Source organism: Protopterus annectens, chromosome 12.part0 (assembly GCF_019279795.1).
Source record: "Protopterus annectens isolate FY-2018-M chromosome 12.part0, PAN1.0, whole genome shotgun sequence".
In the NCBI taxonomy this organism is placed as follows: Eukaryota; Metazoa; Chordata; order Ceratodontiformes; family Protopteridae; genus Protopterus; species Protopterus annectens.
Window position 1 is genome coordinate 773,596,681 of NC_056746.1, and position 16,937 is coordinate 773,613,617.

The 16,937-nt window shown below is 36.7% G+C and overlaps 1 protein-coding gene across 1 annotated transcript in view; it reads left to right on the plus strand.

Moving 5' to 3' along the window:
• MAPK8IP3 (mitogen-activated protein kinase 8 interacting protein 3) overlaps positions 1–16,937 on the plus strand; it is a 3,746,918-nt gene that overhangs the window by 2,378,921 nt on the left and 1,351,060 nt on the right. The window contains exon 16 of the mRNA XM_044088957.1: positions 3,178–3,304. Coding sequence (XP_043944892.1) covers positions 3,178–3,304 — 127 coding nt within the window. The remainder of the gene's footprint in view (positions 1–3,177; positions 3,305–16,937) is intronic.

The following is a 16,937-nucleotide window of genomic DNA, read 5'->3' on the forward strand; positions in this document are numbered from 1 at the left end:
GGTATTTATGAGTTTCATAATATCCACGGCAAGACTCCACATGAGAAAGATACAATGGTATCTGAAGTCTCTTTGGTCCCAGCACCAATACCCATTATCTTTTCAAATTCCAGTTCTGGGATCTATCAAAAGAGAAGTCTTTTGGTGGAGGCAGCAAATATCACTAAATCCAGATAGCTCCTCCTCCCCCTCGCCATAGCAGTTAGTCACCACAGACACTTTCAACTTCGCTTGGGGAGCAGTTTTAGTAGGGATAAAAGTGCGAGCTGTTTATTCTCTAAGGACAGATGCAAGCACATACATGTAAAAGAAATGACTGCCCTCTAATCAAGGTATTCAACTCTCTGCATTATCTTTGCTTCTCTGGACTTCTTCATGTTGTTAAAGACAGTATCACACTCGTGGTACATCAGGTCTTATTCCCCCCCCCCCCCTTGCAAACTAGCCATGTTAACTTGGGATATATCTTTACAGCACATTGTCTCTCTACAGGCATCCTACTTCCCATCAAAGCAAAACTGGGTGGCAGAAAAGCTGAGGAGGACAAAGGCAGACCTTTATGAATGGAAACTAGATCAAGGGTGTTCCAAGATTTGATCAGTCTGTGGGGAGTTACACTCTGAACAATCAACTGGCAATATTCTGCTCCAGGACTCCATGCAAGAAGGCCTGGAACACAGATGCCTTTTCCTTTCCTTGGGCAGGAGTGCTATATCCTTTCCATTGATATCCAGTGTACTTCTGAAGATTCAGAAGAAGTCCTCCAAGATCATTGTGGTGATTCCCTTCTGGCCCAGGCAAAAGTGGTTCTCCCTTCTTTTGGAAATAGCCAGGGGCAATTACCACAAGCTTCCTCACACAGTCTGTCTACTCACAGAAGAACAGGTGTGTGATACACCCTGACCACAATCAACTTCAGCTGACTGCCTGGATGATAGGGTTTTAATTCTCTCTGCTATTTACTGAGGTTGTACAGCATGTAATAATGGAGACAAGAAAGCCTGCTACTAGAAAATCATATAATAGCAAATGGAAAATATTTTCTTGTTGGTTCCAACAACATAACCAGCACCATTTCAGGTATTTTTTGTTTCTCTAATTTTACAATATTTATGTGAGTTACTATCCTGTAGCCTATTTTACTCCTCCACCATGGAAAACTGTTTTACTGATTGCTCTGGCCTCTTCAGTAAGAGTATCTGGGTTACAAGCTGTTATTGTGAGGAAACCCTGTCTCATTTTCCACAGAAACAGGGTTTCTGTCAGAAGCAATTCTTCTCTGCCTAAAGTGGTATCCAAGTTTACTTTAAGCCAACCTCTCCATCTCCCTGTTTTCTTTCCTGAACCCAAAAATGAGTGAGAAAGAATACTCCATACCTTTGATGTCCACAGACAACTCTGGTGCTATTTTGACAGAACAAAATCTTTCAGATCTTAAAATCAATTTTTTTTCATTTCTTGTGAAGGTAAGAAGAAGGGATAACCTATGTCTAAACAGACTATTTCCAAATGGTAGTCTCAGTTTATTACGTTTTGTTATTCTCACCACAACAAAACTATTCAGAGCAGGGTCAAAGGGCTGGATTCTATAAATTTTCTAGAAGCAGCAACTTGGTCATCTCTACATACTTTTACAAAGCACTACAAAGTTGATTCCTTCTATAGGTCTAGATAAGGTTTTGCAAGTGCTATTCTCCAGGGGCTCCTGGATCCTTCTGCTTCCACCTCCCAAATGTTGTAAACTATACTGCAGCACTGATTAATATGGTGAACGTATTACAGTTGTGTAAGTAAACTTACCATAACAGTAGCTGTACGAATAATCACTGCTGCAGTCACTGGCTGCTCCATCCCTTCATCCTAGTCAGTTTTTAAATATGTTATTTTGCCAGTGTGAGGAGCACAGGTGATAGATGTGGAAGTCAAGGGAACTGGCTGGATGGTATACAGTAAATTATTCCATCTGCAGTGGAAATTGATGGAATGGAAACCCTTCTGGTTGATGTACCAGATACCAAGCAAAGCAGGTTGGGACTTTGACAGCAATGTGGGTGAAGTCTGTGACCCTCAAAACCATACATAATTGGGTTGTCATAGAATGCCCACATAGAGTTGTTTCTGTACTCTGCTTTCCAGAGAACCAAAATTCTCCTCCAGAAGATGCAGCATCTCATCAAGGAACTTCTGAGACAATTGTCTGTAAAATTCCTACTGGAGATTCTCTGTAGTGAAGATGGTTAATGCCACACAGCTCTTAGCCCAGGAGAGAATTGGAGACACTGGTGGACCAGATGTGGATGTGAGGAGGTTGTATTTTTTCAATTGGGCTGTTCTCTGATGACTAGTCAGTGCCCCCTCCCACTGTGAATCAGGTATGAATTAACCATTGCCTGACATGCTGTATTGCCATATTATCAGATGAGAGGGAAGGCTTCCAGGGTTTAAGGTATTTACTTTTGATTCTTGTATTGAATTTATGAATTTAGTCATGAGGCAGGAAATAGAGGGAGTAACAGTCAAATCAGGTTTTCCTTATATATGGCACTCCTAGGGTTGGATTAAAGAATATCGAAAAAAATCTTTGTCATGAGAGACATTTGACATTTCAGTGGATTTGTGTTTTAAAAGCTTTTCAGTTATTCATTTTTCTTTGAGTCATTTCATTGTAATGATGTCCCATCTTGGAGGCTGATAACAGGTAATTGCAGTAGTATCTTTATTTGCTCCATTCAAGTAACGTGCATTTTCTTGTCTTCTGACATACCTAAAAAAAGAGCAGAAGAGTGAATGTCAAACATGGTTCTCTTTAAAACTTGTTTTTTGCATAGGGGTAAACCCCCTTCAGTCCCCAGAGTGGGGGGGGGGCAAGCCCCACACATGCTGATCTTATATTTACCAATTCAGAGATCACCATACCTTGAAAAAAAGGGAACATTCTGAGAAATGGCCATCTCAGATTTGGTATATGAAAGTCTATGTTTTCAGCTATTCCGTCTCCCTGTTTCAGGACTCTCTGAAGAGTGTTCTGAAATTTTAAATACTTATCCATTTTCTTCTGTGCTGTAGATACAAAATTCAGTTTGCGGGAACCAGTTCTTAGTGAAAGAGATTCTTTCCTCGTTTTCCTGTACGAAAGCTGCAGATTTTTAACGGTCTTTTTCTATTATTTCTCTCCAGTGACTGTACATCAACTGCACGACGAGAACAGAAAAGAGAGCAGTACCGCCAAGTCCGGGAGCATGTGCGCAATGATGATGGACGACTGCAGGCTTGTGGGTGGAGCCTTCCTGCTAAGTATAAACAAGTAAGAATATTTTATGTGTCAGAATGTGAACAGTAATGCTGTTTGAACTGTTTTAAGACTAAGAAATGTATTTGCTTACCTTAATAATAGATGTTTTTGGTATTACTGAATTTGTGCAATTTGAGCACATTAAATGCAGAAGAAAACTTAGAGCTGACACTCACACACATTTCAACAGTCATGTGCATGTATAATAAAACTATGTAGAGTAGTGTGTATAAAGCTGTATGTCTGCATTTGCCTGTCTGGTATCCCATCATGCCTTGTAACCCATTTCTTTCATCCAAAGCTGTTGTATGTGCCTCTCTTAGCTTTGCCCATCTTACTTTTTATACATGGATTCTGAGCAAGGAAATGTATATGCATGTGCTGTTATATTTTGTCATAGAGCCTTTATAGTTGAATTGCATATCTGAAAAGTATTGCCTGATATTTCTGACAAACTGATGCGTCTCTGTCTCTGCATTGATACTGATATTTATTATCTTGTCTGTGCAGCCCGTGTTCAATCTTTGAAGGCTGAACATGGGCTGCAAAGACAGTATAATAAATATTGGTATCAATGCGGCCTGTGTTCGGCCTTTAAAGGTAGTTCTCAATTTGACAACTGTTTACTCACTATCTTTGTGTCACACTGTTACTTACAATAAGTGAAATGGTGGGTGAGCTCTCTGGCAGTGTTTGTTGAGTGCCAACTGTGACTAAGTGCACAGATTTCTTTTGCCTTTTTTAAACAGGGATTAGACTACTTCACATCATAAGATGTATTTTTGTGAAGATTTTAAGTAAGTGCCCTACTTGATGTGGTGCACTATGATGGAAACTAGTTCAGGAGAACATTTTATGCAGACAAGCTGTCGTCGGGTGCCCATTTCTCCAAGTGAGTGATATTTCATCATTCCTGAATTGCAGGAGTCATGTCCTGCTGTTTACAATATGTGCAGTTGAATTGTACTGTACTCCTTATGGGCAGATGCAGATGGTAGACCACGTAATTTCACCTCTGTATCAGTAATTCAGGAGTGTCAGCTTGTTACTGGGTTTGCAAAGGGTAGCCAGAATATTTTTGTCATATTCTCAGAAGATCAAGCTAGAGTTCTTACAAGCTACTAGCACTAGATAATAGGCTGTAGTGGAAAGTAAACAAGGTACTGAATAGGATTTTTTTATCATATGCACATATTAATGTATGGTAATGGATGTGTGTTTCGTATCAGTGGGTGGTACATATATGAAGACAGCAGGAATATAAATCTTCATTAGAAACAGATTTTTGTCAAGTAACATGATATGATACACCATGGTCTACTTCATCTATTTATTAATTATTGGATGCATTGAAAGTTTTGCATAACTAGCAGTTTATTTGCACCCACCACACACACATATAGACACACTCTTGCACCCGTTCATTACCAGGGTGGAATTATGCCTGTCCTGTGAATTCTCAAATTCCGCCACAGAGTTTGACTCAGCTACTTCTCCAAGAGTGTTATTTCAGTTATTCTCCACACTTTTTTTATAATTATGTTTTCATGATTGTCTTGAGTCATCTGCCTTAATTCTCAGACTGGTTCTACTTTTTCTCATATAGTTTTCTTAGCTATGGCACCTCTCAACAATCTGGTTCAAGCCAAAAATAATGGGGGGGGGGGCAAAGGCCCAAAGTTAGGGACAGATTTTAAATATTATTCTTACAAAATTAGAAAGTTTTTTAGAATAACAGGATTTGTGATAGTATGCATTTTGTGAAGGAAATGAAGTCTGAAACTCAAATGCCTGCATTACTTAATTACTTCAGTCCTCAGTGATTTTTCAGAAAGCCTTTTTTTTTATTTTTTGATGAAAAGACCAAAATTATGAGGTAAAAATATGGACAGTTTGCAAAAATCTGGACAACTGAGACATATTGACTTACTTAGGTTATATGGATTTTTAAGTGAAGTAATGCACAAAAAACCAAAGACAAGCAAAGAATAATCCACGACCTTGAAGAAAGGAACCGGAACTGTGCTAAAGTCCACAAGGCTGTATTTTTATTTCTGAAGTATTCCAAAAGTCACAGATAAAATCACACAGATGTGATTTTTATCTGTGACTTTTGGAATACTTCAGAAATAAAAATACAGCCTTGTGGACTTTAGCAGAGTTCCGGTTCCTTTCTTCAAGGTCGTGGATTATTCTTTATATGGATTTTTAAAAAAAAAATCCGTCAGACTAATCTCAGCCTCATTTCCTAAACCCTCAGCTTTTTAAGTTATTTATGGAGGCTTCTGATGCAGATGGGCATCATCCTTTTGTGGTGCCCTCCTTTGATGTGCCTTCTAACCCCTCTGTATTACACTGTCAATGTTTGTAGAGCTGCACATAGTATATTTCGTGAGATTTTACCAAATGTCTCTAAAGAGACAGAGTAATATTTTATTTTCTACAAATGATGCTTCATCCTATATAAATGTGTGCATTGCACTATCTTTCTTTGCTGCTGTCTGACACTACTGGGTTAACAATAACCTGGCTTGTTTCCTTCTTCTCTTGTTCTTGCTTTTTCTCCTTCCTTTTAAGATGTGCTCTTTTTTGTGTTGACTGTCAGCTACCAAGTATTAGACCACTCTTCAACTTCAGATTCTGTTTTAAGTGCTTGAGCATAAACACTTTACAAAATTAACAACAAATATGAACATTAAAATAGAAATTATGAGAGAGATATAAGCTAAAATACAGATAAAATGAGTGTCTTTTTTTCTCAACTTTATTGAAATATCACTTGTGACACAGGCATTTTACATTCATATAAAAGTAATCAAACTATGTTAATAGGTTCATAGGTAGGTACTAGGCTATCTGCCCGAAGGCATTTATAAGCCTAGCCAGAATGTGTTGGCTTTTGCCACCCACTTCGAATAGTTCCCTGTGCCTCTGTCCAGCAGAGCCACTGAAGTGATCCCCGGGGTAAACTTTCTGTTTCCCATCCACTCGTCAAGGTTTCTCTTTAAGAGTGTTAGTGAGGAGCTCTGCCTAATGTAGATTGGAATCTTGTTCCAAAGCATGGAAAGTCTCTGGGACACAATATAACAAGCATTATACTTCACATATATTGCTATATATCATATGACCTAAGGAATAGCACAAAAGAAGACTTTTGATGCAAGCAGCACACAGACAAAATTAACGCTTTCGTCCACTTTATTACACATGAACTTTATTTTATTTATTTTATTTTTTATTTTATTTTACATTTGTTGACCGGGAGAATCCAACTGGATATATGTCCATTTTCAGCGGAGGCCCGGGGAGAAAAGCTCCACATTTAGAGTAAATTACATACAGGATAAAATAGATACATATTAATACATTATTGTAATAACCAACAGAACCAACTTCTTCAGAAAAGCTTTCACACACCCACTAGAACTGATTATATAATGATCATAAATGTCACATGACTAAATTCACCAGTAAGCAAAAATAACAGCAAACCTTGAGCCCAGGAATATCTCAATATATCCTTTAATGTTCAAAACCACGAACAACAAGACGAACAGGACAAAATGTTCCACAAAATCAATACTAAGCGTTTTCACCCACACACAGGGGGCATCATCAGAGTACAACATTTGTTACAAAGTCATCCCTTTATATAATACATACAATTAAACTGACAATTAATCAATTAAATCCTTCAAGCTTTTCAATGCAATTTTTCCTTATCTTAAAGGAGAAATATAATTATATTAAGAATTAAAATAAATTGTTTCAACTCATTCAATATATTTGAAAAATATTTGTAATGACATAAATTTCCATTTCAAATATAATATTAAAAATATGCAATTGAATTATACCAAACAATTAAAATATTCAAATATTTAAATGAATATAATATGATATCAAATATTATAGGTAAGATGTAAGAAAGTGTGTTAAATGGAATGAATAAAATTAATACTAAAATGAATTAAGAAATGTATGAAATACACTTGGAATTAGTTATAAAATATATTGTATGTAAATATATTATATATAAAATATATATGTATAAAATGTAAATAGTATAAATATACTTATATAAAATATTGACATATAATAAATAAATAATATTAATTATATATTTGTTAATATATTTAATATATATATAAATAATTATGAACTGTGTATGACAAATGTAAATATAAATAACTTTAATATAAAATAATCTAGTAAAGTGCGTTGATAAAGGTATATAAATACAATGAATATTGGTCTAAAATTACATGAATGAATCGAAGAAAATAAACATAATGTTAAAATTATATATATATAGTACTAGATTCATATAAATTGTGATCTTAATTTTAGAATACTGGACATGGCGACTTGTTCATTAAGTCCTGGCCATTTGCAGGCATTGAGCCTGAGTTGCCATAAACATTCTTTGGCTTCTAGTAGTGTTTTATCATCTCCACCTTTGTGTAAATTAAGTGGTATCTTGTCTATAACAAAAAATTTTTTTTTTAAATTACCGCAATTTGTAGTGTGGTTGAATAGCATGTTTGTAGATATATGTCTTTTAATGTCACTAAGATGTTCTGTGACACGTGTTTTTAATTTTATAATGGTTTTCCCAATATAAAAGGCATCACATGCTGTGCATTTTGCAACATATACAACCATACTGGTATTGCAGTTACAATGACCAGGACATTTTAAAGTTTTATCATAATTGTGTATAGAAATATATGGGCCATCATAAATAAATCTACACACGTGGCATGTGCCGCATTTACTCATCTTAGAGTGTCTCTGGTGATTGTTGTTGGAATTGTTTTCAAATAAATTTTTCAAATTTTTGCCTTTGCTATATGTAAATTTCGGTGACACTCCTAAAATCCCACAAAGTTCCTCATTTGTGTCTACAGTACTAGGCCATAATTCTTGGACACAGTCAACTATCTCTTGTGTTCTATTGTTAAAAGGAATTATAAACCTGTCATTACTAAAAGTAGAAGTATGTGTAGTAATTCCTTCTGATGTTTCATATTTAATGACAGGTTTTTATTTGGTCAACCTCATGACAGTCACTTCTTTACTAATGTTGACAACCAAATCATGAGGGTATCCTCTATCTAAAAACATGTTAATAAGTAAATCTAGCTCATTTTTAAACATTTGATTATCACTTGTTAATCTAGACAGTCTCACCATCTGGCCTTTGACCAAATTCTTTTTTTGGTGGAATGGGTGACAACTGTCAAAATGTAGGAATGAGTTCGAATATGTTTTTTTCCTGAATATAGTGGATTCAATTTTATTATTCATAACCGTAAGTTTGATGTCCAAGAATTCAACATTATTATCACAAATATGACTGGTAAATTTTAAAAAACTTGTAGATTCTCCTAAAAAAATGATAAATTCATTAAAGTCTTCCTTACTTCCCCCCCAAAAAATTAAAATGTCGTCCAAGTAGCGCAAGTATAATAAAATCTTATTCCAAAATCTACTAGTAAAAACACAATCAGATTCCCATTGTGATAAAACTAAATTTGCGTAAATGGGGGCACATCTTGCCCCCATAGCAACACCTTTTTTCTGTATGTAGTAATTATGATTGAAAAACACAAAATTATTTTCTAGAACTAATTCAAGCATACTAGTTAGCAAACGGTTATTAATAGAATTAGTTCTATTATATTTATTGAGACAATCTTCAAACATCTCCATCCCTGTATCATGTAGAATGATGGAGAAAAAATTTACCACTTCTATTGTGGCCATGAAGAATTTGGACTTGAAATCAAAGTTTTTTGAAAATTCTCTGACCAATTCTAAACAGTGCCAAGAGTCTCTCAAAATATGTGATATGTTTTTCACAATCTCTTTACTTTTAAAGTCTACATACGCTGCTAATGCTTCAGTTTTTGAACCTTTTGCAGAAACAATAGGTCTGAAAGGGGGGTGGTGTGTATCTTTGTGAATTTTTGGAATCCCAAAAATTGAAGGTGTAATGGGAAATTCCACTGATAAAAATTTGAATGTATCATGATCAATTCTATCATCAATCAAATAGTCATAAATCAACCAGTCAATTGTAGTATAAGCTTTATTAACTTCAAACCTGGTAACTTTTTTGTAAGTGTCATTGTCTTCAAGTAAATTAGTCATCTTTTCGTAATAATCAATGTTCAACATAATGACCACACCACCCCCTTTATCCGGTTTCATAATTCTGTATTTGTCTGAACTAGTTAATTCTTTTAAACAAAAATATTCTGCTGACGTCAAATTATATTTAACTGTTCTCTTATTTAAAATTCTTCTAAAACGATTTTCACAAAGTTTTTCAAAAATCTGTATAATGTAATGTTGTGGGGGAATAAAGGTACTATGACGTTTGGGAGTGAAAAACATATTGTTAGTATTAATATTATTAGTCTGATGAAAAAATATTTTTAAATTCAACAATCTAGTATAAAGTTTAAAGTTAATCAACACATTACCTATATCTAATTTAAATGAAGGTACAAAATTAAAACCTTTACTAAACAATTCCAAATAAGTCTTACCAAAATTATGTTGAGTATAATTATACAAACTAAAACCTGAATGAGTCGAAATAGAAACAGTATTTAAATCTTGAATGTTACTAAAATCATTTGCAAATTCTTGATTAATAACCTCAGACTTAGTACCTTCTATCTGTGCCAAGGGTTCGTTCTCTGCTCTCCTTTGTTGTAATAATTGTATAGGGGGTACTTGTGACTCCCTTGTCTTTCTCTTATTCTTTCTGATCTCCTTAACACCGGTTGGTCTAAAAAAACTGGTTCTAATTCATCGTTATTATTACCATTGTTAGTATTAAATCTGTGAGTTTGATCTAATACCACTGGTGGATAACGCCTATCCTGACTATAGTGTCCTTTAGTTTCTTTATAATATTTCATGTTCTTATATTCTTTAAAGTGTATGTAGGCTTTGTTGTTCCTATAGTCAAAACTGTCTCTTTCTATTTTGTGATTTTTAATATCAAGTCCCTTATTTACATACCTATCCATATCCTTAAATATATTATCTAATCTAAACTTGTTGTGCTCATATACAAGGTCCGCTTTGATGTTTCTATCTAGTTGACATAACTTTTCATTTAACATATTAAGTTTCTCATTGTTATTGCGTATAATTAATTTCAATAAGTCAAAACCAGTTCTGTCAAAAAGGGATAATAACTCACTGAATATAGCAGTACCTTCCTCAAAACCATGAGGTAGTTTAAAAATCCTTAAACCTTTAGGTACTTGTTTTAATTCAAGTGAGCGCTCTAAGAATGCGTTGTCCATCTGGAGAGACTTAAATGCCTTTAATGTCTTCTCAAACTCAGCCAATTGTGAATTAAGCGACCCCATATCTCTGGACGCAGCCATGTTGTTCTTCAGTGAAAGGGGCAACAAAAATTGTTTCAAATCCAAACAGTGGTTTGGATGAATATCTGACATTAAATGTCCGTTATGGCTAACTCCTTGGCATTCATCTCCTTGACGAATATTAGAACTGGTAGTTGGAACCACATTCCCTGACGTTGTTGCATTTCTAATGGGTGATGTGGATCGTTGCCTAACAACGGTTCTATTTCTGTGAATACTTGTATTAGGTGTAGAATGTAAAGTTAAAAGCTGCTCCTGCGCATCAGAAAACAGGATTTCTCCATCATTAATCTGATTATTGCATTGCTCATGTAATGCCTGAATAAGTTTATTAGTAATGTCAAGATGCTCCTGTAGTAAACGTTGCATAATTATAATCAGATTTGTATAAAAATATATGTAAAATTGTGTTTGTAATCTGTTTAACACAGTACAGTGATATATCTATGAGCTAATATGTTAAAATAATGACATAAAGAATATTTTTAAAAAAATGTGTTCTCTAAATAAATAATTATTGTTAAAACAAGTATTCACTGTCGAGAAATTAATACAATCACATAAAAAAAAAAAAACTATTGTTGTATCTGGTGAAATTTATGTCATTACAAATATTTTTCAAATATATTGAATGAGTTGAAACAATTTATTTTAACTCTTAATATAATTATATTTCTCCTTTAAGATAAGGAAAAATTGCATTGAAAAGCTTGAAGGATTTAATTGATTAATTGTCAGTTTAATTGTATGTATTATATAAAGGGATGACTTTGTAACAAATGTTGTACTCTGATGATGCCCCCTGTGTGTGGGTGAAAGCGCTTAGTATTGATTTTGTGGAACATTTTGTCCTGTTCGTCTTGTTGTTCGTGGTTTTGAACATTAAAGGATATATTGAGATATTCCTGGGCTCAAGGTTTGCTGTTATTTTTGCTTACATGACTAAATTCACCCAATAACAAATAAACTGACTTATCTCATGAATTAATGAGTTAGATAAAAAAAAAAAGATCTAATACATAAAAACACATTTATATAAGCATATGTTTATAAAAATCATATAAATACCTAACATAATTTCATTAAAAAATCATATTGATGAACTAAATTCATTGTTTTATCTTAACTGTAGAAACCATTTAATGCTAATGATCTCGTTGAGACCAGGTGAATGGTCTGCGGCCAAAAATATTTACCAAAATGACTCCTTACATTCAAGCAAGGTTTTATAATCACTTGAAAATCCTTCATCCCAAACACTGTCAATAACAAAAAATGAAAACTTTTTGTAACTAGATCATGTGGAAGCATGTCTCGCCAAAGCATTGGTAAAATCTTTCCTTTTGATAGCCAACTGATGTTCATAAATTCTACGTTTTAGACATCTGTTGGTCTTTCCAGCATAGAAACTTGAACAGGAAAGACAATTGGCAACATATACTACAAATTCACTGTTACATGTGTAAAAACTTTTGGCCCACAAAGTCTTATTATTATGACTAAATTTAACTGAAGAAGTATTACTAATGAATCTACATTGCTTACAATTGAGATAAGAAAAAGTACCATGGTTCTGTACCAAATTGCTTCTACCATATTCCTGTAAATTAAACCCCTTTTCCAGTAAACATTTAATATTAGTACTTTTCTTAAAAGTAAAACTGAGCCGGTTTCCAGTAACTCTAACTAGGTCTTTATTGCCCAGTAAAATCATATAATCTAAGGAATATTACATAAATTATTCAATTCCTGCTTTTTTTAAACAAGAAGAAAACTGGAAGACTAGCATCTGAATAAACCAAGCTACTCATGGTTCCAGTTTTCTTTTTGTTTTTTTATATGTAATATGTATTGACATTTCACTGGATTTATACCCATATATATGTGTGTGTGTGTGTGTGTGTGTGTGTGTGTGTGTGTGTGTGTGTGTGTGTGTGTGTGTGTGTGTGTGTGTGTGTGTGTGTACATATATATATATATATATATATATATATACACACATATATATATATATATATATATATATATATATATATATATACATATACATATATATACATATACATATATATACATACATATATATATATATATATATATATATATATATATATATATATATATATATATGTATATATATATGTGTGTGTGTGGGTCTACTTCAAAACATTGAAATTTTATAATGTTGAAATTCAAAACAATGACACCAAAACATCGAAATCCCAAAACAATGAAAACTCAGAACATTGAAAGTGTGCGTCATAACATTGAAAACTACATTGCAGGGGCGGAGCCTGAATGGCTAACTGAAAGCAGCAGTATTTTAGAGGTCCATATAACTAGTTAAATAAGACAGGAAAAAAATATTTTTTTCTTCAAAGTATAAAATCTTATAGATAAAGGACTAATTTACACAATTAGAAACTTTGGTGAAGTTTTACAAATAGTTTCCTGTCAAAAAGCTTGGAGATATATTCACTTGTTAAAATGAGCAACTCAAAGAATTCTCACCATAGGTTCATAGGTTGGTACTGGGCTATCTGCCTGAAGGCATATATTAGCCCAGCCACGTTGTGCAGTATTCACCGCCCCTTTAGTAGTTCCCTAGATCCTTGTACTAGCAGCCAGTACCCTTGGCCCCTATCTAGTAGTGCTTTTGGTGTGATCCCCGGTATGAACTTTCTGATGTTTATCGTGTTACCCTGCTGCAGTCATCACACTTGGATTATCCTGTCATCAGGCTGTCCCGCAGTCAGCCGGAATTCCAAAGTCTTGGTCCGGCGTTGGTTGCTGTTGCCTCTTCCCTGACGTCAGTGCGCCAGGGGTATATATAATGCAACCGATGCCATTTTCTTCAGTCTTTCTTGCCGCGCGGTGCCCGAAGCAGAAGCAGTTCGCAAGTGCCGGTCAGCCGACTCCTGAGATTTTCGAATTCGAATTTCAGACCGAAGTCTTCTGTAAAGCTAAGTACCCCGTTGGGGAAACTTTTCTTGCCTCAGACCGATGTCAGAAAAAGTTAACAATTGTATTCCTTGTGGGAAGCAAATACCTCATAAGGATTTTCACTCTTATTGCATACCTTGCCTAGGCCCAGACCACGACGTCACTTCTTGTCGGTTTTGTGCTAGGTTTAATAAGCGTACTATTAAAAGACGCTTTGATTTCGCACAACACTACTTTGGTAGGAAATTTAACTACAACATGCCGTCGGAGCAACCGACTACTGGCGTGCACAAAAAATGCAGGGATAAGTACAGGCAGCCCAGGCCTAAGCCAGATTCCAAGGCCTCGGCTGAGCCGGTCTCCGGTCCTCAGTGAGGCTCCGACGCAGTCCCAGACTACCACAGATCTGGAACTCGAGACCGCTACGGAAATTTTGACGGAATGTACCAGACCAATGCAGCCTTTTACTTCAGGCCCTTCCGACGACTTTGCTTCAAAAGATGTCGGTGCTACAGAAACGCCATCAGTTTCTGAAGGCGTTTTCAGACCGACGACTCTCACCATTAAAACGTTTTCTAAGTCGAAGACTCCTTCTTAAACTAAAAGGACTGCACTTCAGTCTCCTGTTCAAGGCCCTGTGCCTAAGAAACAGATGCTCAAAATGGCAAAAGATTTGATTTCTTTAATCAGGGGTTCACAGCCCCCTCCTGACAAAAGGCTCAGACAAGAGAAAGATTTTGCTTCCTCTGAGCAAATGTCCATTTCTTCAGACTCCTCTGAGGACCAAGACTAATCCTTCTCTCCTTATGAAGATTCTGATGCTGAAGACTCTATTCCCTCAGCTTCTCCTCCTGAAGACTACTCCTTTGGGGAAACTTTACACACTATGAGGGAACATTTTCACTGGGAAGGTCAAGACTACTCTGATTCAAAGAAAAGGCTCAGAGAGATGTTCTTCGTCTCACATTGCTGCAGTCATAACCTGTGGGTAGTCCGCTGTCCTCGGTCGGCCCGAATACCAAAGTGTTAGGCTGGCGTCGGTCATGGTCGCTCAGATCTGACGTCAGTACGCAGTGGTACTAAAGCGCATGACCGACGCCATATCCTTAGTCTTTCTTGCCGCATGGTCCGAAGCAGAAGCAGCGTTTGCAAGTGCCGTTCGGCGTCCTGAAATTTTCGTATTCTGAGTTTCAGACCGAAGACCAAGTTGGGCTAAGTACCCCGTTGGGGAATATTTTTGTCTTTTCTTGCCTCAGTTAAATCCGGATGTCAGAAAAAGTTAATAATTGTATTTCTTGTGGGAAACAGATACCTCATAGGGACTACCACTCTCTCTGTATTCCTTGCTTGGGGCCTGAGCACAACGTAGTCGGGTGTCGCTTTTGCGCTAGATTTAATAAGCGCACCATTAAACGCAGGTTAGATTGTGCTAGACTTGTTTTCGGTAAGCGGTGTAACTACAACATGCCGTCGGATCCTCTGACGCCCACTACCGCTAAGAAGCGAAAAGATAAATCGTTAAAGTCTAAGCAGGATGAGTCGTCCGTTGCGGACGCCGGTTCTATGGAAACTATGGTTGAATCTGTGGATCCAGCCGAGGTTTCAGCTGAATCACAGGGGGAGCCTTTAATCTTACAGGAATTGGCCTCTCAGGAGTTAGGTCAGGCCGAGGGGGCCTCTCAAGTTTCTGTAGTTCCTTCTTTACATAAGGTTGTTAGACCTTCTACTTCTGTCACTAAAGCCCCTTCTAAAGCTAGACCTGGTCTTTCTGGCACAGGCGTCAGCCCTAGTTCTTCAGGCTCTGTTCCTAAAAAACATATGCTGAAAATGGCAGAGGATTTGATTACTTTAATCAGAGGTTCTATGCCCCCTCCAGATAAGAGGCCTAGGGTGGAGACAGAGGTGGAGGGATTGGAGCATTCCTCAGATTACTCTGAGTCTTCAGCTGAGGACATTCAGGATTTTCCTCCCTATTCTGATTCGGATGCAGAGGATTCCAGTCCTTCTGCTTCTCCTCCAGAGGATTTTTCCTTTTCTGAAACCCTGCACTCCATGAGGGAGCATTTTAAGTGGGAAGGTCAGGATTTTTCTGATTCTCGTAAGAGGCTTAGGGAATTTTTGTTTTTACCACAACATAGGCCCTTGGCTATTCCCCTGTTTTGGATGTTGTTCAGGATGTTTTTCTGAAGCTTCCTTAATCCTGATTCTTTACCCCCTGCCCCTGTCAAGCCAGACAGGTATTACAGAGTTCCAGAGGCTCATAAATATTTGTATAAGAGTCCTAGAGCTGACCCGGAAACTATTAGTCAGGGACCTAAGGGTGTCAGGGCTTCTGTAGTTAAGAATCCGGTTCCTCTGGATAAAGATTCTAGAGCATTGGATAGGTGGGGTAAAAAAGTGTATACCTCCTCCACGCTGGCTATGAGGGCTTTAAATTGCCAGTTTCATATGCTGAAGTACCAGAATTTTCTGTTAAGTCAGTTGAAATCTAAGGTAGATGCTTTAGCTGAGGGTATAGAGTGTAAGGAATTGCAGGACTTAGTTCATGCCTCTGATCAGGTAGGTAAGCATTCCTTGCAGTGTGGCTTTGATGCTCTTCAGGCTTCTTCCAGGGTGGCTGCCACTGGTTCAGTTATTCGTAGGCACGCCTGGCTTAAAGATCAGAATTTGTCAGAGCATGTTAAAGCTCGAATTTTGGATGCTCCCTTCAATCTGAAGTTCTTTTGGTTCCCCTGTGGAGTCAGTTTTGAAGAAAATGGAAGACAAAGCTAAGTCCATGCAGACGGTTAAGGAATATTTACAAGTGCAGCCACCTAAGTTTAGCAGAAATTGGCCTGCAAAAGGATGGGCTTATCCTTCTTCTGATTTTCAGTCTAAGGGCAGATCTAGACGTGGTAGGGGCAGAGCTCATGCTCAGGGTTCTTTCAGACCTAGGACGTGGAGTTCTCCTGCACAATCTTCTGGTGAGGGCAGGGGTCAGCCTTTTCGTAAACAGACCCAATGACCTGTATCTCCAGCTGCCAGATTCCTCCTGTCTGGCAGCTCCTCTAGGAGGAAAGTTGGCACTTTTCAAGCAAAATTGGCTTTTGGTCACCCAGGACAAATGGGTGTTGGACATTATAAATCGAGGCTACAAGTTTTATTTCCACACCTTGCCTCCTTTCAAAGGCATGCCGGACGTACCTCCTCAGCAAAGGCTGGAGGCTCACAAGCAGATTTCTTTACTTTTACAAATGGGGCTATCCAGGTGGTACCTCCGTCAGAAGTAGGCCTAGGATTTTATTCTCGCC